At 35.7% G+C, this 24,109-nt stretch overlaps 1 protein-coding gene across 46 annotated transcripts in view; it reads left to right on the top strand.

Moving 5' to 3' along the window:
• RIMS2 (regulating synaptic membrane exocytosis 2) overlaps positions 1-24,109 on the top strand; it is a 485,159-nt gene that overhangs the window by 53,244 nt on the left and 407,806 nt on the right. For 43 of the 46 annotated variants that reach the window (XM_055705891.1, XM_055705888.1, XM_055705882.1 and 40 more), the window contains exons 2-3: positions 10,669-10,701; positions 11,099-11,185. The exons of the other annotated variants lie outside the window; for them this stretch is intronic. In XM_055705891.1, the coding sequence (XP_055561866.1) occupies positions 10,669-10,701; positions 11,099-11,185 (120 nt within the window). The remainder of the gene's footprint in view (positions 1-10,668; positions 10,702-11,098; positions 11,186-24,109) is intronic. 46 annotated transcript variants of the gene reach the window in all.

Genomic DNA, 24,109 nt, shown 5'->3' with positions numbered 1-24,109 from the left:
TTACTAATGCATTTTGAATTAATTACAGATTTTAAATGATTTTGTATTCACCTGCTAGCAGCTGAGCCCAGGGTTGCATATTTCACTGTAGCAGCTGGTGACAGTACAAGCATCTAGGAAAGCACTTTCTGCAGGAGGTGCTTGGAATGCCATCTACTGTTGAAGAAGCAAACAAAACCCACCAGAACCCCTAGCAAAACCTGCTTTTTTGGAGTAGTTTGTTCTAAAATGCAACTCTACTTACATTGTTACATCTGTACATGTATTACATCTGAGGCCATCTTTTTGCAGAATATTTAAAATACATTGTGTAAATACAACTAATGCTTTGAAAAGGGATCAAATGTGTTCAATTTCAGTATCCTAGCTTTTTTATCAGTTTTAAAATTAGGCTTTCTGCTTTGTTTTATGAGTTCCCTGAGAATTTCAGTTAGTTACAAAACAGGATAAAGCGTAAGTAAAAACTAGTGTCATCTTGACAATATAGGTTTAGTAGAAATTAGATCAAATAAGAAAAGTTGCAATCCAGACACTGAAATAAATATCTTAAAAATCCTTATGGTTACAATTTTTGTTTAAATGGAGTGAAGTATTAAGAGAAAGGCCTTTCTCTGGACTAAAAAAAGCAATTTATTTGGTCTTTTAAAAGAAAAAAACCTGTAGAACAGCAATTAAAATGGTATTTGATGATTTGTTACTGAAGTTCACTCTGGTAAAATTGTGCATGGAGATTACAGATTTACTCAAGCTTGAATAGTCTTGTAAACCTTTGTGTTGCATTGGGATATATTTATGTCTGTATTATTACTGTCAGTGATATTGGTAAATTTGTGCATTTTAGTCACGAACAAGACAATGTATTTTACAGTTGTCATTATAGTCATCTTCATTTCCAGAAATATGGCTTGCTTACTTTATGCAGCTACTGTCGTATGTTTCACACATCCTGTAGGCAAGACTACAAAAGCTTTTTTTTTTTCTTGTTACACAAAATATAAGATTATGGTGGTGGTCGTAAGACCTAAGTGCTATTCCAGCTTCCTATGTTTTTTTTTTTAAAGTAACTTGAGGTGTAAAAGTAGAGTATTTGTCTTAAGGATTGTACTGGAGGGAAATTTTCTTTCTGGTTGATTATTTGTTAAACTGTTCTTAAAAATGTAGGAAAATAAAGAAGGAAAACCAAAATCTGGCTAATTCAAACTAACAATGTTAATAAAGTGAAAGATAATTAGAATTTTCTTAAATTTTAATAGATACATTCGAATGAATGCTAGCTGTCAAAAAATAATCTTTGGAGGTTGAGTTGTAGTAGTATATGTCACTCAAACATTTTTCAACGCAAATCTCACATCAGACTTGCTATGGGGTCCCTATAATTACACAGAATTATAAATAGTAACAATTTTACATGACAATTGGACAGTTTTTCCTGTGTCCCTTCTTTGAAAATGAAAGTCCAGTATTTTTTTCTGATTTGAGTCCTGCTATTTTAGGTTGAATATTTTTTTTTTTTTTGGTAATGTCACCTGCCTCCAATATCGACATATCTGCAGGATTTATGAGAGTAACATTTACTAAGTTGGAGAAAAAAAAATAAACCCAAATAAACCTGGGTTGTTTTTTTATCAACAAACTTAAATATATATATGTTTTTACAGCTTAACCAGCTAAAATTTTGTTAAAATAGTTAAAAATAGTTTTAAATACCCTAAACATCTGGAGTGAAGGCAGTTACTGCTTATGTAGAAGTCCTGAAGAAGTGTCAGGCACCCATGTGAGGCTTTTCAGCCGGGATGTAGTATGAACACTGAGATTACAGAGAAGTCCGGACTTCTCCGAATGTGTGAGAGAGACATTAGTGTGACAAAATACACTGCAGGACAGATGACAAATGATTATATTGTCTCACAATGTAGCTTCTGAAAGAGAAGAAAATGGGTATTTTTAGGAACATAGCCTTTTTTTGTCTAGAAAGGAGTCTACTGACAGGACAAACTGATTAAATTCAAGGAGGCATTTACCTGTGTCTCATGTCCTTGAAAATGGATTTGGAAATTCATTCTAGTGAAGATTTATGCAATGCTAGCTGCTCTTTAAATGAGCCAATAGAAACTGAATAGGTAAACTTCTATTAAAGAAATATTTACTAAGGCTCAAGGACTCCTTAAAACTTGCTTGCTCTTTTTAACTGCTGCCTTTTACAGCCTTCACATGCATTGATTGGCTCTTTGTTTTGCTCTTACTGCATTTCTAACTCAGGCTGAATTTTGATATTACATGTTGCAAGTTAGCTGGTCTGATCTTCCAGCTATTATATGTGGTGTCAGAGATGAACACCTAACAGGTAATGGATGTTTTACCCAGAGAATATCAGACTGGTGAAACTCCTAATTCAAGAAAGTTAGTAATGTGAAAACCTGAAAAAAAACTTCTGGAACTTTAAGATTGGAAGACACTTCTTCACAGACTGTATTTTCTTCTGTTAATGTTGTTACACAGGCTGAATAATGCTACTGTCATTTAGCTAATTTTATTGTCCCTCTGACAACTTCACTTGATCCAAGACATTCTATTAATTATTGCTTTATAATTTTTGTTTTTCCTATTATTTGTACATGCCTCATTCCCTCAGCAGACACAAGATACCCAAGTGGGAAGCAGCTGGCATATTCCACATGGCAACCAATTATAATGCTGATGGTTACAAATTCTCACTTACACTGTGATAACCAAAATACTCTTTTTTTTGCTAAATACATGAAAAAGCTGCAGTACCCCAATTTAAATAATGTGTTTGGTTTGGACAAATGCTAGATTTTAACATTAACCTTTTAATATCACCTCCCTGGTCGAGGCCTCATGCTTGCAATTTTGGATAACCTTCAAAAGAGAGCATTGATCCATGAATTAATTATTGGAACTGCTCATAACATAATGGCTACAATTCAGTGTAGTACTTATTTATTATTACAGTTGTACGACAGTTATTTTCTCATGTGCTGATTTGTGATTTTGACAATCATTTTATCATTTTACTATCAACATCGTAACAGAAAGGGGAAAATCTGACCAAGCTAGGAAATGTGTGAGAAGTGTGGGAGCTTTCATCTGTAGAACACAGTGTCTCTGTCTCTTAGTCCAGAAACAAATAATAGGAAACATTTTTGCTCTAATTCAGTTCATATCCTAAGATAAGCAGAGTCTGATTTATTATGCTGGGTCTGAAATAATCAAAACATACTGTCAGTGTCTTCAGTTTTAGTACTGAAAGTATAGGGTTGTTGAGCACTATGTTTTCAGTTGGAGTGAACCACATTTTAGTATATATTTTCTAAAAATATTAGTGTCAAAAATTCACTTTGGAGCTTGTTTTTTTCTGGAACCTGTGATAAAACCATCCCATTTCTAATTATCATCTAAATGTCAGAGTAGTCCTAATCTTACAGAATTTATGTTTATGGGTGATGTTCATCTGGAGTTCATGCAGGGAGCTCATTCAGCCTAGACTATTATTATACAGTAGCATGTATAGGTCTGTGCTTATCCATAAAGTGTGTATGGTACTTGTTGTTTCTCTTGTATCTTCACCACCACTTCAGTTTGGACATCAGGGATGTCTATCCTTTTCAGCTTGGATTTAGGTAGGTTTTAAATTTATTCTGTGTTACAAGTATTGTTTCTAGGCCAAGTACCCACCTTCTACACCTGCTTGGTCACTAGTATCAAATATCCAGTTACCTCTCAGTGACTGATCTTGGAGATGTTTTTGTGGAAACTGCCAATACTTTTGTTACAAACAGGTCAGAATTAGTCAGGAAAATCACCTATACACATCTTCAAGAAGATTTTCCTTTCAAAAGACATTATTGTCTAAAATATGATCCTTCTTAATTCAACTACCTTTACTCTCTAAACTAATAAAAACTTGGAGCAGTCATCTAAAATGAAAACTTTAATTTTGGTCAAAAATAATTACACTGAATGTTCTAAAGTGAATGTTCTTATAACATCAATAGAATAATCAATGCAGAGAATTAATTCAGTTAATATGGAAATATTTTACAGTTATCCAATTAACACGGCATTTATATTCAACCTCCTTAACTCTCTTTTCTTGGAATTAAACATACTTATGTAGTGTAACTTACTCTTAAAGAGGTGTCCTCTTTCAAGGAAGTAGTTGATTTTATACAATTTGACTGTGTGACTGTGTTAACTCCACTGCTTTGTGTGATTGTAGTTGCTCCACTGTTTTGTCAGGAATGGGTGCAGGCAAAGTTATATATCCTGTGTATGTCATATGTCTTGATTTCTGATGTGTGAGCAGGTAGTCACTAATCCTTTTTTTTTAAGCTTGTACCTTAAGTTTTAAGGTACAGAGCATATCATTGAGATACTGTTACAAAGATTTAGAAAAAGAAGAGTCCACAGGAGGCAATCTAGGAAAATGGATTAATGGGCCTTGCACTCTAAGGCAGGGTGGTGGAAACCTCTGAATGTGGCTGGAGCTGGTAATCTTCCCCCCTTTTCAGCAAAGTCCCTAGTTAGACCGAAAGAATGGGCATCCACCCCAGTGGTCAGGTAACGTTACACAGTGGTAACAGATGCAGTTACACACCGAATGCCATTTTTGGTGAGAAAGAATGTGAGGCAGGGGGAGAGGGAACAGAGGTTTAGAATTTTAGCATTTTTTTTTTAATCCTATTTTATTTTCAATGCCATTTTCCAAGGTGTATTGGAGAGGAAGCTTTTCTAAATATTTAAAAAATATTGGTGGTGGTAAATATTTTTGAAATTTTATGACGTTCAGGTACTATGAGAATATATAAATTCCTAAGAAAGATGGTTAAATAACTTCATCAAAATCTTTTAAAAGGGCTGAAGACTGAAATCATTCACTGTTGCTTTCTTACCAGCTTCCCATGCAGTCTTCAGCCCAGTTCATGTTGGGTAATGCTAGATTTTTTTTGAAGATTGTTGCAAAGTATTAATGTAGTAATTGCACTATTAATCTGAAAAATTTAATGGAGGGATTCAACACTGATCTCCTTTTTACTCTTTTCCTTTAATGTGTGATCAGGGTTTTGGAAGGTAAGGGATGAACCACAAAATGCAGAACTCCCAGCCTGTTGATGAAATTTAAATTTAAAATAAATGTTAAATAAAAGCTGATCATTTCCAATGGCAAGGGTAATTTCTTCTCCTTTGTAAGTATGGCAAGGATTTACTTGTAACCTGAGGTTTTCACAGACTTTGACAGACATTTGTTAAGCAGCATATGTTACCACAAAAGATGAACAAAGCTGTTCATCTAGTGTATGCTTGGTATCTACACAACTCAGTGTATTAAAGTAATTTAAGTTGCAGTATTTTTGATCTGCTTATAAGTTTTTTTGGAATGTCTTTTATTTTAAACTGTGTGCCCTAAAGGATGTAGGTCTCTGGCTTTCAGATGGGTTAGAACTTCTTTGTTCAGGTGATGGAAGCATCGGCTTGTAAAAGATGGCTTCAAAAATATCTCCTTGATAAGCATTTGTTAGTAATAGACTTCTCAGAAGAATTTTTACTTTTATAGCACCTTTCACAAACATCACAGAGACACCCTTTTTTTACTACTTATAGGACCTGACTTTTGTATAATCCTTTTACTTTTCAGAACACTCTATAGAATGGCGTATCCACACTAGTCCTGTGAATTAGTAGTATCTCCGTTTTTAGACATCTGTGCAAGAAATAGCAGTATCTAACTTAAAATACATAAACTGAATTTATAGTTTTGCCTTCACTCTTTGCTTTTCACTAGGCTTGTATTGAGAAGTTATTGAAGAGAGAGAGAGAACCCTTCAAAGATTGTGTGTTGGCATCATGACTCTTGAGAGACCTGCTTGCTCTATACTGTCATCTGGGCTAGTGGGGTCTGGAATGCAAAGAATAACAAATGCAAATCCTGAGAACAGTATTCAGTTTAATTCACTATAATGTATGTGGATGTCAAGTAGTTAGCATTCATGCTGTTGTTTTAATTTGAAAGATAGTACTATAGATTTTTTTTAATATATATAACTATAAATGTATATTTGAGACAAAATTATTTGCTGCAGTCTTCTCTCAACTATTTTCTATATCTTTACTGTGAACACAGCTGGAGGTAAATGTCAGCATTGTATCTGTAGAGGAAGCAAAATGTGAAGATTTTTTATATAGATCTGAGACTATCCCTTATTGTTCCTCTATGACTTGCTTTAGGAAAACCAGATAGTTCTGCACATTAATATTTAATCTCATATTAATTCTTAATCAAGTTTAGTGGAACATGCATTGCCTATGGAGACTACTGCACATATATTCTGCTTTGGGGTTTGTGCTGTTAACTCCATGTTCTCTAAACTTAAATTTTCGTACAAGTGTCCCACACTCTGGACTTCATAGGCAATGTATTTAATAAAAACAGCTACAGTAGAAACATCAACAACTTCATTAAATTGATACCAGCAACATCAATTACAACATTAAATGTAATAACAAATAAATATTTGGATGTTTTTGTTTATGGATGAGGGAAATCAGAATCCCAAACAGAAGACCTAGAAAAAACTTCCAGCCTGTCGTCTTCTAACCATCTCTCTCAGGTGGTTAGGAGATAAGGAGAGCATAGAAAGCTACTGAGCAAAGGAGTGTGACTCCTGGCCTGTAATGTTTTTAAATGAAAGTGGCATAGAGTGTTATATGCTTTATACTCAAACTCAATGTTTCTATGAGACATCAGGTACACCCAGACTACTCCTACATATCAGATCTCTTGGTGCTTGTAGGTCTGTGGATGGCAACATTGTGAATCCTGACAGCACTGTTGGGTCTGAGATATAGATATTAAGATGTTTATCTTTGCCAGGGATGGCTGATTCTGCAATCTGGATTTTCCTAAACTTGACTGGGAAGAACTAGATACCGATTTCATTTATTTCATTTCAGATATCTAGGAGATGTATACTGTGTTTTATGGGTCAGTTTCATGGATTTAGGCACCTAAATTGTGCACAGATGTTTTTGTGGCTATGCATCCAATTACGTAAAAGTAGAGAAGAGGTCTGATAACAGAGTGCTCGTTCGTTTACCTGTGACCAACACATCTTTTGGGAAGAATGCCTTATGATTTTGGGATAGGAGATTTTAGGAAGGAGGTTTTACTGATGGCAATAGATTGAAGAAGAGAAAAGTATTAGGAGTTTAAAGGGCTAAGAATAATTTTTATGTTAATGTTTTCATTACTTTTTCTCCTGCTTCTGTTTTTTTTCCCTGTTCTGCTTTCCTATTCATTCTCTGTGCCAGTGGGACTAGCCATAATCTTTGAGGAAATTTTTAGTACACGGATAGGATCTAACATCAAAAAGTGTTCACTGAGGCTTGAGACCTAACCTAATGATGCTAGCTCCTGGGAAAGATCAAAGGGGTCTGGTACTTGCACTGTGTAGACTTGCAGAGGAACACAGGAGGAATGGTGCTGTGAATGTTTCAAAGGGCAGAGGTTCCAGATGACAAAGTGCAAGGTGCAAAAATTCTTTATTCTTGACAAGTAGAAAATCCTGGCTTTTTTTCAAGTGAAGCCATATATGGAGTTATGATCTGTGCAAAAAAATTGTGATAAAAGCTTCAAACTCTTCAAGCATTTTAGAATTAATTTAGTGCTTATGCAAAGTGTTGAGTAAATTCCTATGACAGAATTAATCAAAATTGATAATACATAGTAAAGTATTTAATATTCTGCACTGTTGGAATACATTGTCCCAGTCACTGTTGATCCAACACATTATCTGCATCCTGTTGGTGGTTTTAGTAAATAGGTATCAATCAGAAATTGTTTCTAGTGAATAGCTAGAACTGGCATTGTTCTTGGCAGAGTTTTGAGAGAATAAGGCTGAAAAGATGTGGGAAGGTAAAATGAAGACAGGTAGTCTGGAAGAAGCAAAATACAGTCATACTGCTTGGGATTTTTCAGTTGGTCTGTGAGCAAATGGAGGTTTGGGGTTTTTGTCAATCCAACTTCATTTAAGCAATTATCAGTTGCTGATTTTTGAAAAGAGGGAAGAAAGCAATGCATATATATGGTAGTACACAATCTAGTAAAACACAAAGTGGTAACCAAAGGAAATGCAACTGTATACGTGTATGTAGACAAGGTTTCAGACTCTGGAGTCTCTTCAGTCCTTTTCTGTCTAGAAAAAGCTATTTAAACCACTGCAGTTTTAAAAACATGATTTGTTTATTTAATCTAATATGTTGTTATTTTAGTTACTACAAGTTCTACTCCTACTTTAATCTGATTGAAGAGTCTTTTGGAAAAAGAGTAGTAGGCATTATCCTGAGGTTTGCTGATTTAGATCCAGTATCTCTATTCTCTGACCTTGAAAGATAGATACCTGTGGCTGTACACCTGAGATGTTCAGGCCTGTTGATCCATAAGGGCAGTATTCGTTTAATTTCATATGGTAGAATCTATTTTACAATAGATTTTTCCATAGTTTCTTTTCAAATTATAGCTTGCCCTCTATGGTTGTTATAAAGTCATGGAAGATAGTTGCCTAATCCAGGGACTGAAGGATGTATGGAGAGTGCTGAAGGAATGCGTCACAGTTATATAATAATGGAAGCTGTTGTCCTCACATAACTGCAGTGTTGGAAAGTGTATAGTGGATGAGACACAGAACTGAAGGAGGAGAAAAGATTATTTCATATACTGTTACATAAAGATGCTAGATCCTCTTGAAAAAAGTGCACCAAAGATTTCAAATCGCACACTTAGAATTAGTGTGCAGTATTGCAAGTTTGATGTCTTTCTATTTTGATCTCAATTCCACATGTGAAAAAAATTGATCATGGTCACTATCCGAAGGAAAGATGTTGATTGTAATCTGATTATGGGAAGCACTCAGGTTTTCTTTGTTTAGTTCAATAGAAAGATTCACAATGATATAATAACTTCAAAGTGTCCAGTAAATGTTTGGAAGGCATATATGGAGAGGAATTCAAGAATTAGCTGTATATTCAGTTTTCGTTGTCCATTTGCCAGGGAGGTGATATTTACATTGTCTAGCTCTAGGCATACGACTTAGGAACTCTGAATCATTGTCTGAGACTGTTTCCTTCTCACAGTTGACTGTATTAGAGCTTTTAAGCTCCTAATATTGGGAGATCTGAATTGAATGTCCTAAGCTGCCTAGTGAAAAAAGTATGGAAATGCTTTGATTCCCTGCCCATCCCACTCCTCTGCTCTTTCAATTTCCTGTGTCAAAAAACTAGCAGGGAATCTCTTGGCTGAAGATAATATTATGATTAAGATGCATGGTAGAGTGGAGTTTTGACTGCATGAGAAATCTGTATTTTCATAGTTCTTGACTTTGGAGTATACTCGCGTGGTGGTGGCTGTTGTAGTTTTTGTGTTTTGGTTTTTTTTTGTTGTTGTGTGGGGTGTGTTTTTTTTTTAACTGGAACATTTCTTTGTATATAAATTTCTAAAGTGCAGAAGATGGAAAACCATGCTAGAAGACTTTTTACTGTGTGCTGCATATTCAGTTTTCCCTTTCTGTAATCCATTTTGGAAGGTTTTTAATGTATCTTAATGTCCATTTATTTAGTTCTTGTGTAGTCACTGAACCCTTTTATAGAGGTATTCACTGTGATATCATATGAGGGAGGACATGTGGAGCTATTTTGATGAGCTTTAATTTTCTGTCCAACGTTAAGTATCCACTGAAATTGGGAGCCTGCACTCCCTGTTTAGTTAGGTAAGAGAGTATTCTCCATAGAGACATTCAGAATATCTATTTAGGAACCTTTTTGGGGTTTTTTGAATATATAGGGAAGCTAGATCCTAACTTGATATTTAAGATCAAAATCTGCAATTAGAGGATGTAAATACTCCTATGAGTATTTGTCTCCGTTCTTGGGTTTGGTGGAGAGGAATTGCAAACATCAGCTTGCTCACTCAAGTTAAAGCATGTATTTCAGATAGAATATTTTCCTAAAGGCAATGGACGAATTTTAGTCACTACTATACAGACATACTGTATGTATTATCTAGTTATTTCTTTTAGGAAGTCCTGGCAAATTTTACTCAAGAGTAAAATTCCTTAGCTTTCTTTCCTTAGTTTTTAGAGTTACATTGTCGGCAGGCCCTGACATCGTTGTAGTTTAGTACATATAGTGTAGATTTCCCTTTAATTTATTAGTTTATGATATTGACTATTAAATGGCATGTTACATGTTACAAATTTACCTTGAATTATGATAGTCAATTTGGTTGTAAATGAAAATTAAAAAAAGTAGATTATAGTTAACATAATCAAAGTACTTTCCTTTGCATTTATAGCTGAATGTATTGCTGGAAATGTTCTAACAGGATATTCTTTCCAAAGAATTTGAAGGCAGTTATAGAACATTACTGATTTAATTTTGTAACTAAAACCTGTAGACATTTGGCATTCCCCATTTTTAATCCTAAACAGAAATAAGCACAGAATACATCTTAATGTAAATATACAACAAATGTTAAAGAAAATCCTTTTAACTCAAAGTAAGAACTTTCTCCCACCCATTTGATACAGATTATAGAGCTTCAGGGTAGTTGTTTTACAACATGTTGCACTCAGTTGTGCAAACTTATCTTTTTAGGGTCAAAGAAGAGCAAAAACCACAGCTGACACAGTAAGTAAAATATCTTAAAAATGCAATAGGCTTGACTTTTCTACCTTTGCCATGTTCTGCTTTCCGCACTTTTGATGGTATTAGCTTTCACTAATACCTGGTAGGCTGCAGTTAGTTTGTCATCTGCTTCCTGACTGGCTTGTAAGAGAGCTGCCTGCAGCTTCTTACTTCATCCACATGTTAGCTGGATGTAGGTTCTTGCTGCCTGCTTGTGAACTGGTGAACTGTAAAACTTTATTTCCCTTACATCCTTAGTGGCTGACTTAGTATTGCAGCTAACATTCCCATTGGCTCTAGCTTTTCCGCCTGTGTATTTCTATTAACATTGGATAAGAAAACATTTAAACTAGTGTGGTTTTATTGGTTATTCAGTCACATTATTTGCTTATTTAAACAGGTGGTTTCCCTTTAGTGGGATCACTGAGCTGGTAAATAACGTTCTTCAACCACAGCAAAAACAGCAAAATGAAAAGGAGCCCCAGACGTAAGTAAGCTGCTCTCTGTAGACTAAGTAATGTCTGTATAGCATTAAAACATACTGGAGAGTATGTTTAAAATAATTGCCCATTTAGAACATCATGCTGAGGGCATTTTACAAGCTGAACGCTGTTTGTTTTCCAACCCCTCATTTGCAAAGGGAAAACTGAAAATCAGGTTGTACTCTCCTTATCAGTAATTTAAGTGATTACATTAGAACACAGTCTAAGGAGTTACTGCTACTCCATTTACCTTTTTAGGCAAATGTTCCATACATGAAACTCCTGGTGAAGTGGTGTCTTGTCTGTGCATGAAGAGCTGGAATGATAAGACATGTAGTATTATATATAGCATGCCTATGCACATGCATGGTATTTGTGATATTGGTCATGCATAGCATGCTATACAAATCTACATAATATGTATGAAGAGCTTTTTAAGGACCAGGAAAATATAATTTCTTTTTTTTTTTTTTTCATTCTTCTTAAATATCTGTAAAGTTTCAAAACTTTAGCAGATATAAGGTGAAATCTTGGGTCTGTCAAAGCTGAGGGAATTTTGACTTTGATGGGGCCAGTATTTCATGCATGGACCTTTCACAGTGCTAAGCCAGTATGAGAGCAATGTGAAAAATTTTACTTTTCTGGGTATCTGAAAATTTTAATGTTTAACAGAAACTGGCAAAGCTAGGACTTTCATTCTTAGGGTAAACTTAAAGCATGTAGCTGGAAATTATTTTCATAAAGTGATACTAAAAATACTTATTCCAATTTTTCAAATTCTTAAAATGTGACTTCTGATATTATTTAAGCTATAAACTGTTGAGTTGCTGTTTTTTCTTTCTTCTAAACGAGAATGCCTTGTAAGTTCACATGATAAAAAAATGTTTGCTTTTGAACCTGTGCATAGCTGGTTTAAAACATGCATATAACTTGTTGTTAATTGTTTTCTGAGCAGAATCAGTTTTAATTTATTTTGAAATATATTTATTTAAGTGGGGTTTAATACTTGAAGGCCATGAAAACTGTGAATTATATTTTGAGAATACACAGTAGAGTAATTTTAACAAAATTAAATGGAGAAATAGGCCATAAAATTGATATTTTGTAAAGCAATGTATTGTTCTGAGCTCTGATATCCTCACTTGAATTCTTATTGCATATAATATTTATAGTGAAGTTTATTGGTTATTGTTAGATACTGGCAATATTAACATTTTGTTCACAACACCTCAGTACCTCCTTTGAATTCCCAGTTTCCTTAATGCAGCAATTTTTTTCTTCTTACCGATGTTGTACATATGAAGCATTTGGCTTTGAAGAAATTTGAAATGTTATATACTCAGTGTAAACAGTTGAGTTATAGTTGCTGAAAAGTATTTATAAATGGTTTCTGTTATTATGGAAGGATTTTTTTTGAACAGTGATCTCTGGGAACTGGTTTTGTTTAGTGTTTTTATTAAATAATTAAAAAATTAATTAAGTTGTGTACTCATTGAATTTACAGATGGCACAAGGCTGGGAGAAGTGTAATATCTAATAGCAGGTTTATATTCCAAAATTATCCTGAAAAATCCAAACTATGGTTATGATGCCATTCAAAAGGATAAATGCAAGATGGTGTAGAGACAGTTTATGTGGTTGACATGGGATAGTGAAAAATGGTGTAGGCAGAAGTTCTTTTGCAGAGAATCTGGGAGCCATAATAGTATTTAAGTTGAGCAGGAGCCTGTATAATGAATGAGATAAATATAATACTGGAATGTATAGACTCTAGCCTGGAAACTCTGTGAGGAAGTTTTCACACTGCTAAGCTTAGATAAGGTCTCACCTGGAATAGTGTGTCCTTTTTTGGACACCATCCTTCAAAAATGATGGGAGCAGTTGGAATTCAGTGGAGAATGATAAGAATGAATAATTAGATGTCTAAGAAACATGGAATGTATAAGGAAAGATTGAAACATATGAGGTGATTTAGCCTTCTGAAGAGAAAATGCCAGAGGATGAAAGAGAAGGATAAATCTTTAATTTGCAGAAAGTTGCTGAAAAATCTTAGAATCATGGAATGGTTTGGGTTGGAAGGGACCTTAAAGATCATCTATTTCCAAGCCCCCTGCCCCTGCTGTGGGCAAAGACCCCATCCAGTAGACCAGGTTGCTCAAAGCCCCATCCAACCTGGCCTTGAAAATTTCCAGGGATGGGTCATCCACAACATCTCTGGGCAACCTATTCCAATGTCTTACCACCCTCACAGTAAAGAATTTCTTCCTAATATCTGACCTACATCTGCCCTCTTTTAGTTTAAAAGCATTACCCCTTGTCCTATCACTACAGACCCTATTAAAAAGTATGTGCTCATCTTTCTTATAAGCCCCCTTTAAGTATTGGAAGGCCACTATAAGGTGTCCCTGGAGCCTTCTCTTCTCCAGGCTGGACAACCCCACCTCTCTCAGACTGTCCTCATAGGAGAAAAATGAAAGGAAATCATCTCCGTGCTTCTGGTGGTGAAGCAGAAAGGAGTAAACTTAAGTTGTATCAGGGAGGTTTCAGCTTGGTAGGGAAAACTTTTTAATGGAAAGAAAGCTTAAAATGCTTGCATAGTTTGCCTAGGAATTGTGTGGAAGCTGAGTCACTGAAAATCTTAAGAAGTGGGTTTGGCAAAAAGCTGTTAGAAGAGATGCAAGTGTAGCTGATCCTGTGTTGGGGCAAATAGAAAGGACTAAGTGACTTTTTAGAGTGCCTTCCAGAGCAGTTTATTTGTGATAAATTTATTTATTTATTAATGAACAGGATTTATTTTTGTGATTACTGTAAACTTTCAGGGAGGAAATTGAACAGAAATACTAATGTTGCAACTTCTTTATTTCCTTTTTTGACTTTAATGGCTTGCAGAGAACTGTTGTATATGGGAACATTGGGACACTGGGGAGCAGCATGGAACTGTATGTCTGAGAAATGTTTACCACTGTCCATACATACTGGGGCATTTTCCACTTGAAATCACTGTCAGTATCTGGGTCTGTAATGGATTTCAAGATACATGTGGCTGTCCAACTTTGCTGATGAACAAACTTCCTTACATTTAATCTGGGGAGGACAAAATGTGGTGGGAGAGGGCACAAAAGGAATCACAGTAGTGGTTGAAAACATAAGGTATCATGTTGCAAATTTCAGTTTTGCTCTGGTGAAAGTATTATTGAAGAACAGTTGACCATGTGTCCTTACGGGCAGAGGCAGGATTAGTCTGACACCCTTGGGCATGAATTCTGTACCACAAAATCACAGAATGGCTGATGTTGGAAGGGACCTCTGGAGGTTGTCTTGTCCACCTCCTCAGCTTAAGCTGGGTCACCTAGAGCTGGTGGCTTGTGTTCTTGTCCAGATAGGTTTTAAGTATTTCCAGGGATGGAGACTCTAGAACCTCTCTGGGCTGGAGATACATGTGCTAGTGCTCAGTCACCCCTACAGTGAAAAGTGTTTCCTGATGCTCAGAGGGAACCTCCTGTGTATCAGTTTGTGCCCATTGCCTCTGGTTCTGTCACAGGGCACCACTGAAAAAAGCCTGGCTCCATCCTCTCTGAACCCTCCCTTCAGGTTTTTGTGTATATTGATTAGACTCCCACATTAACATTTTCTTCTCTAAGTTAAACAGCCCAGCTCTCTCAGCCTGTCCTCATATGAGAGATGCTCCACTCCCTTAATCGTCTTTGAGGCCTTTTGCTGGACTCTCTCCAGTATGCCCATGTCTCTCTTGGCCTGGGGAGCCCAGAACTGGACACAGAACTCCTGGTGTGGCCTCACTGAATAAAGGGAAGGATTGCCTCCCTCAGCCTGCTGGCAATACTTTCGCCTACTGCTGCCCAAATTACCATTCACTTTTTTTGCCTCAAGGCCTGCTGGCTAATGTTCAATCTGATGTCCACCAGGACTCATTCTGAGGTCCTTTTCTGCAGAGCTGCTTTCCAGCTGGGCAGTCCCCAGCATATACTGGTGCTTGGGTTGTTCTTGCCCTGTTGCAGGACTTTGCACTTTCCCTTGTTGAACTTCATGAGGTCCCTGTCACATCATTTCTCCAGCCTGTTGAGGTCCCTCTGGGTGGCAGCACAACCTTCTGCTATATCAGCCACTTGTCCCAATTTGGTGTCATCTACAAACCTGCTGAGGGTGCACACTGCCCCGTCATCCAGATTGCTAATGAAGATACTGAGCATAACTGGACCCAGTATTGACCCCTGGGGTACATTGCTAGTAGCTGGCCTCCAACTGGACTTTGTGCCATTGATCACCACTCTTTGGATCCAGCCGTTTAGCCAGTTTTCAATCCATTTCACTTTCTGCTCATCCAGCCTGTACTTCATCAGCTTCTCTGTGAGGGTCTTGTGGGAGTGTGGAAAGCCTTACTGGAGACAGGGTAGACAATATTCACTGCTCTCCCCTCATCCAGTCATTTCATTGTAGAAGGTCATCAGGTTGGTCAAGCATGGCTCCTCCTTGGCAAATGCATGCTGACTACTGATCATTTTTTTGTCCTTCTTGTGCCTGGAAATGGTTCCCAGGATTAGTTAAACCATTGATTTCCCAGGGATGAAGGTGAGGCTGACCAGCCTGTGGTTCTTTAGGTCCTTCTTGCCCTTCTTCAAGGTGGAAATGACATTTGCTTTCCCTCAGTCACCAGGCACCTGTCCCAATTGCCATGATTATTCAAAGATTATTGAGAGTGATCTTGTGTATCTGGTCTTCCTTGATGAAGAATACTTTTATCTCCAGCTCCTGTGTACTTCATCAAGAGTTTTATCTGCAGTGTTCAAGATATTTCCATGTTGTCATCCATACAGTGTAGAAATCCTTAGCTGCCCCCTGAAGCAACTGCTTTTGATGCTCAGCAATTAGTCTGTCAATTTGTATTTCTTCAGGTTTATATGACATATATTTTGTAAAAGGTATATTCAGATTGTTCCTCATTAGGATTTGGTGGTGTTCTTTGTGCCTAAGGGTTTGACTTGGAGTTTATATTTTTGTTTTGTATGAATCTTGGAACATTATGTAGTGATATCAAGCTCCAATCAAAAGAATTCTGATGCTATGAGACACTGAAGATTCATCTAGTCTAATATCGTGTATTGGCTGTGCCCTGCAATGGATATTTAAGAATACACCTGAGGAGGGCATGCATCATACAGCCACTTGACCTCAGATATTTTAGTGGCTTCCTGAGGCAAAGACTGCATGCATATTGCTGAATTTATTTCATGGCCATTAGGAATCTATCTACATAAGTATTTTCAGCCTCATTTTAAACCTTTTTTTTTTTTTTTTTTGGCTTCAGAACTTCATGAAAATGAATTCGACAATTAAATTTTCTGCTCTATAGAAGAGTTGTTACTCTTTGTTTTCTGCCTGCTGCCTATTAATTTCACTGGGGAGTCGTAGTCTTGTGTTATGTAATTCCTTATATACTTTGTCTATACTGTGCATAACCTTTACACATTTCTATTATATTCCATGCAGTCTATTATATTTCATACAGTTATTCCTTTAAATTGAAGAGTCAGAGTTTCTCCTTCTATGAAAAGCACTCTGTCTTCTGATCATCCTTGTTGCCTTGCCTCCTTTTAAAAATTCCATTAGGTCTTTTTGAGTTAAGGGTGACCAGCATCACTCACAGTACTGAAGATGTGAGAACTCTGTGATTTACACAGAGGCGTAGGGAAGAAAGTTTCTAACGTTTGCTGCTTAAAGATATCAAAATACTGAAAAGATGATGGGGGTGTTTTGCCTTTTTCCATGAACAAATTTGTTTCTTTTCAGGCTGAAAATGAGTCTCTGGTTGGTTTGGATGCTTGCTAAGAACTTTAAGAGGACTATCATTGACTTTGGCTGCAGGAAATGATCCTTGCTTCTTTCTTTGATAATTATGAGGACAATATTAATAAACAGTAGACAAAATAGTGTCAAAAGCCATTAGGCATAAAGCCTTTTGTACCTAAATATTTCAAAATAAATAGATTAAAATATTTAATTGCCTTTTTGTACATTCACTAGACTAATTCTAGGAGTAAAAAACATACATTGCTTAGCACAACATGGGGGATTTTTCTGGTAAAGATGGCTTGTTAATAAATAGTTATTTATATGTTTTTCTGGAAGTTATGCTGTCATTATAGGGAATGACTGTAAAATGATACTTAGTAAAACCTTATTCTGTATAATTTTCTGTGAACTAAATCATTTTTTTCTGTTGGTAGAGCACTCCAGCAAACCAGTAAAATTTTCAGTAAAATGCCCTCTCCTGTAGTCCTGAAGAGACAGATCTTTTTATTTAAATTGATTTCCATAAACAACTGTAAATTAAATAAATTATCCAAGAATACTTGATTTTTACATTTTAGTACCTTTGCTATTCGAAATGTAAAGTAATACTGATTTTTTACAATATATACTCATTCTCTGTGATCACACACATAGTTTGGTTATGATATCCTGTCCTGATGTTATAAAATTATCTAGATGTAATGGAAAAGTTTTCAGTATATAAATGTGTGTACTGTAAAGAACAGTTACTGTACTTATAGAGAAGAAAGTGTCATTATTCCACATCTCCTTTAAGATACTATTGCATAAAGTTGTGCAAGAGCAGAATAAATTCTAAGATGCAACGCATATGACATTTTTTTAGTTTATGATGCACACTCAGTCTTACTAGTCCCTAAAGTCAGCATTTAACAAGTAGACTTTCTTAGATTAGATATGTTATTTTCTTCATAAAATTAGAAATGTCTGGTAATGAAATTTTACTGGATATTTTAGCGAAGAGGGTCCCCCGTGGAGAGTCGGCCAAGTCACGACAATCACACCAATATGGCTACATGCTGTGCTCACTTTATTAAACAAACAGGTCATATTTATAACTTAAACCAACCGCTCACACGACTCCACACACAGGTGATTGGATAAAGTTTCTGGTCACGCGGGTGTCCGTGTCGCTGACTGGTGAGCATGCTGCAGGCATCTGATCAGAGTATGCCGATGAGAGCGTGTTGATTTCGCCGTTCCCAGGACTTGCTCCGCACCTGGCTTCTTGTTTGTGCATAGCTTGTTTTCTTTCTCACACTGCTTGTTTCAAGGACAATTTAAAGTTGCTCTGCAGCTTCAACTAACAGGCCTGGGTTGTCCAACCTGGACAACGGTAACATATGTCCTCGGTCCTTTAAAAATCCCTCTACATTTTAGTCAGTGACTGAATTAAAGCAATCTTTGAAATAGGTTGCTCCATTTATAAGAATCTCTAATGAATTCTAGTTAAAATAGATTGGCATTTCTCAAATATTGACATAAATCAATGGATCAGTATTTTTATATTCTAAATTTACTGTGTAAACAATATGCCTGCCAACCACTAGGTAGTTTTGAATTTCTTCAGATTATTTACCTCAATTGTGATAGCAAGGCCAAGTAAATTATTATTTAATAAATTCACACTGTATATAGTCAGTGGTTTTATTTGCAGTTTGAGTAATTCCTGTTCAGTATGTTTTTTAACAGAACCTGTTGAAAATAACACACTCCACTTGAAGGAATATTTTTTTGAATGAGAAAAATATGTCTCTGCCGGCAATACACTCATGAAATTGGAGTATTGAAAAATCTAGCACACTAGTGTGTTTATTTTCATAGGTAATAAGAGGGAAAAAAACCCAGAGTAAATGAGCTAAAAATAAAATCATAATTTGCCATCTAAAAAAAAGAAACAGGGAGACTGAAACTATTTTGAAGTAAAATATAAATCCACAAAATACCTTCTTAAACATGAAACTGTTTATGTCTCAGTAATAAAGTAAATATGAGGTACCTGAACAGCTTCTGTTGTGCGATTCTGATGACTAATCATGGCTCTTACTGTTATGAAACTATTAAATTTACCATTTGCAGCATAAGATTGTGGTTTCCTGACTTGTAAAGGTGCCCTGATTTTTTCCCCAGCTTTTTTCCTTGTAATATTTAATACAAGAAAGACTTACGTTAGTGGGATTGTTCACAATGTTAGTGAGGCCAGGATAGCAGTCGTGAGTATGTTGGAACTCAGTTTTATCAGAAGACAAAGATAAACATGTTTGGGATAGGTAAATATAGTGATCATGAGAAATATATTTCCGTATTTAACTTGGAATCCAATGGATCTATTTTAATCCTAAAATACAGACAGATTTGCAAGTCTGCAGACAAACCCACAGAATGTGATAGTCCAAAGAGAAGAGATTTCACATTTTTGATAAATTTTTAATTCATTATTAATAAGATTTCTTAAATATTCAGGGACAAAGTGAGGAACCTATTGTTTAAGAAAATGTCTTTTTGTGAAAGAAAAAAGCAATCTTTAAAAAAAATCAGGGAGTATGGTATAATGAGGAATTCCTTGAGGATCTGGGGTGAAAAAACAGATTTGCAAGTAGAAAGAGAACACAACCAAAAATACTTAGTTGGCCAGTAGTTAGTATTACAGGCAAAGAAAAGGTGTAAAAAGCCCCCCAAACTGAGATAAACCCAGTGTATGTACTTTCCTCAAATAAGAAATTGGATAAAATAGTAATGAAAGCAAATAATTCAGCTTTTTTTGTAAGGGTAGGGCTGAAATGGAGTTACATCTGAACTATTTTGTATACTAAAATCTCTGGATATTTTGTGTTATGCAACATAGTAAGAAGTAAAAAAATTGGTATGACTGAAGAACAGAATGTTTCCACATGTATATACATATAGGTGTAAATAAACCTGTTGCTATCTAGACAATACATAATGTAATATGTTGTAACATACTTAAAGCAACTCCTGAAAGCTTTGTGTGAGAGTATTTTCTCTCTGTTACAATTTTTGAAATTTCTGAGAATTTCTGGATGTCACAAGCTGTGGTGCTACTAAATATGCTGACAAGATCCGGCTTTGAATTGCTTTCCAAAAGAGATGGACAGTACCCCTAGAGGGATGACAGGTTGTCTGAATGAGATAAGCAAATAGATTTAGAAAATGCTGGCTTAAGCTTAACTTAGACACAAGTGATGCTCATACTATAATAAGAGGAAGGCATGTTCAGCATGCAGCTGAATCAGTAAGCTCAGTCTCAAATGGAACCTGCCTTCTTGACAGTGGCAAAAGGGGTTCTTGCAAAATGTAGAGATTATCCACTTATTTTGGCAGCGACCGTAATCATAATGGATATTTTTTTCCCAAAGAAGAATTGTGCATTTCATCTGTAAAGAACTGATGGTAAAGATCGTGCAGCAAGTGCAATTTGTAGGATGTTTTTCAAAACTTGTCTTAGGAAGGTCAAAAGTTCTAGAGAGGATCATGTCACAGCTGCTGCACTCTACTGGCTATGCAGTATTCTTAATAACTTAAAGTATTTCTCCTTGAAATGACAGGGCCAAACTACATTTTATAAGTAAAAGTGATGTGAACCTTATTTGACTTGCAATATTACTAGTTCCAAGACTTCTCTTTATATCAGAAATTATTTCAAAAAATCACACAAGATGTTTTTGACTTGCCAAACAGAAGTCGAACCTTGCTTTCCTTAATGTTTGTGATCATCATAGATTGCAAATGTTTATTTACATGTGTAGCAACACATAGCTATTCAGTGTAGTTGCTACCCCATCTCTGGTGCTAAGCAGCAACTTCCCTCAAGCTCCTATGTCTGAAGGGTATGAATATCCGTTACTGAGATTTTTGCTTCCCTCCTCTAACATGCTCGTACTTTTCCATGTAATTTTCAGTTCATTACAGATACCTGCTCCTTTATCTCCTTTTTTGTACCTGTCAGGGACTAAGCTGGCAAAGGAATGGTTGTTTTTGCTAAGGTAATCTGACTAAACCTTGCTGGAAATATTAAGAAGTGTTTCAGTTTTTACAAAGGGCAGACTCACTTTCAGGGTAGAGCATATATGGAAATGTAGGTAATAATGAATTGTTGAAAATACAGATTTACATTGTAGAGACATCTGGATTTTTATTTAGAAGTGAGTAGTCAGTGCACCTATAACTGCTGCTATGTGTAGAGTATTTTTTGTGGATTATGTCTCAATTTTTAACCATTCACAGTGTATATATATATATATATATATATATATTTATTAATGTCAGTTTTGAAGGAAATCCACAATTGCAGAAGTAACTTCTTAATATTTTTTTTTTAACTGATGAAATATTGTCATAAGCAACATATTCTTAGCTTTCACATAGAGCTTCTATTTTGTTAAAATAATCTCTTAATCAAATCCATGGTGATGACTTGGCAGAGACTAAGCAAAAGAAAAGAAAAAGAGAGTATCTTCTGGTGCTTATGTTTTGTTTGCAGGTTGATACAAAGTATTGTCAGCTTTTTGCTGCTTTTGGCTTTCTCTTCAAGCAGGGAACATTTTCTGCTGATACTTGGGTAGAAAATAAAGAATACAGGAAGTGTTATCACACTGGTGAATTGTGGCAAGGTTCATGATTCTTTTTGTGAACATAATGAATACTGAAGTCTGAACTTCCATGGAATTTACATTATCTATGTCACTTGTCATAGCTTGCTTTAAACCATCCTGTGCCCTCTAGTAAATTTTTCTTACTGATTCAGTATTCTCATTGGGACTATGGGCCCAGCACACTTTATCATATGGAAATACAATTAAGGTGCTTGAAACTGAAGGGAAGCTTGGGAGCTCAGCAGTTCTACAGCATTCCAGTATAGACAGAATCCTAGTTTGAAACCCAAAGGAGAAAACCATATGGTACAGCCAGGTTGTGCTTGGGGTAGTGTCTGAAGGCTTAATGGTGTAATTTGGTGTCATGGTTTAACCACAGTGGGCAACTAAGCAGCACACAGCTGCTCGCTCACCCCCACAGTGGGAAGAAGGAGAGGATTGCATGGGTTACTACAGCTTTTGATCTTGCTACAGTTTGAAGAACAGAGAATAATGGTGATAGTACTTTCAATAACAACTTAAATAGGATGAAGATATGGTAATTAAAGAGGTAACAAACATCCCAAATTCCTATGAGGAGATGTGCTTCTTTTCTTGTAACATAAAACATAGTTGCAAAGCTTTTTATTTTTTTTGACTGCATGAAAAATGTGTCTTAGAAGTCCTTGTAAGTAAAAAATATAGCCATTTAAGAAGGATCTGAAATCAGCAACAGAGTATAAAGTTGTGTGTTTATTTCTGACTCTGAAAGCTAAAGAGTTGTTTATTGTTTCCTTATACACTGACCTCTGACAGAAATAGCCAGAGTGCACAGATTTATGTACTGTAGAGTAAACATGCAAATAGAACCCCTGCAGTGTGTGTAGAATTGAGATCTGTAGCATGAAATCATCATCACTAACTATGGGATTTCTGGCCTCTGGTTAGTTGAGACTATTTCTTTTCATAACAAAAAAAATATTTTTGTAGACCATCTTTTCCAAACTTGATTTCCCTTTTTCTAGTTCAAAGATTTCTGTGTCCATCTTTCTCTGTCAAGTTTTATCTCCCAGTGTATTTTCTTTTGGCTCTCTGTGCTTGTCCACTCTATTACAGCTTTCTTCCCCATGGACATCAGTTACTGTTGCAGTATTTTCTGTGATTCTAAACATTTTAAATTTCAGTTAATACTAGTGGATTTGAAGAACAGCTCAACACATTATAGGGTTGTCTGCATTATCTAGTTTAAAAATGTGCTAAAATAGATTCTTATTAGAGAATGTTCTTTTTTTGTTGAGGGTTTCAAGAGAAAATAAATTTAGTGGTCAGAATCACAGAATCAAAGGATATCAGAACTAGTTAATGATTTCAGTGGAACTGATATCTATCTGTCTGTCTGTTCCCTAGAAAGATGCTTCTCTAAGTCATGCTACTACCCTAGAAGTACTGTAAATGGAGGGTATGTTCAGGAAGCACTCACACAAGACAGCAGAGATATGGGTGTTTATAAAATATTTTTATGGCACAGTTAACTTGGGCTCATTTTTGCTTTATAGTTTCTGTTTTCTAATGAAAACTGCTGACTTGAGCTCACCTCCTTAAGTAAGCTTACCTGCTATTGTAGGCTAAGAGCTACTTTCTCCTGGGATGGTTCTCTAGACCTTTTGCATGAGGTTGTAGATTAAAGCAGTCCTTTAGCATGTCTCCTCAATTTATTCCTCCTTCTCACCTTCTTTTGACCTTTTTTATCTCTTAACATTTAATCCACAAAAATTCAGAATAGCTTTTACCAAAGTGGAATAAATCCACAGAATATTGAGTATTGCACATGAATAGGGGTAGGACTAATGTAGAGAAGATAACATGTTTGGTTTTTGCAGAGCAGTAGCTTTGTCCCAGGGCAATCCCTGTTTTTTTTTTTTCCATGTAAACTGATAGAAAGACAGCGTGAACAAGATACCTTCATTTCTTTTGCTGTATGTGTTACTGAGTGACTGGAAAATTTCTGAAAATACTAGGAGGCATTTTTAAATTATTGGTTGAATGGGGAAGAAAGTTGACCAAGAATCTGAAGTCAGAGATGTATAAAAGGTTATTTAGAAGTCAAAATAACATTTCCTGAAACAATCAGTGTTACTTTACTGAAGACTTTTAGTTATCTGTATCAAATACATCAGACTTCTTAAATCAGTAGTGACTGGTGTAATAAAAAAGGCTTTCAAAAGGTAGCTTTAATGAATGGTCATTTGAGATATAAAAGATTCTAAATATTTTTATTTTGCACCAGGGTAGAAATAGTAAGGCATGAAAAGAGCATAATGAACAATGTTGAATAAATATTCAGGAGAGAGGAGAGATTTAGTGATCATGGTTGAATAAATTATAACATTGTACCTGCATAATTACCCTCAAAAAGTTGGATCAAATTCTTAAAAAGAAAAAATGAGGTTCATAAACCAATAACCAATTTCAGAACTAGGAAGCAGGTTC

The sequence above is a fragment of the Falco cherrug genome, chromosome 3, assembly GCF_023634085.1.
Source record: "Falco cherrug isolate bFalChe1 chromosome 3, bFalChe1.pri, whole genome shotgun sequence".
Classification (NCBI taxonomy): domain Eukaryota; kingdom Metazoa; phylum Chordata; class Aves; order Falconiformes; family Falconidae; genus Falco; species Falco cherrug.
The sequence above is the reverse complement of the archived record's forward strand: the minus strand, read 5'-3'. Positions and strand labels throughout refer to the sequence as shown.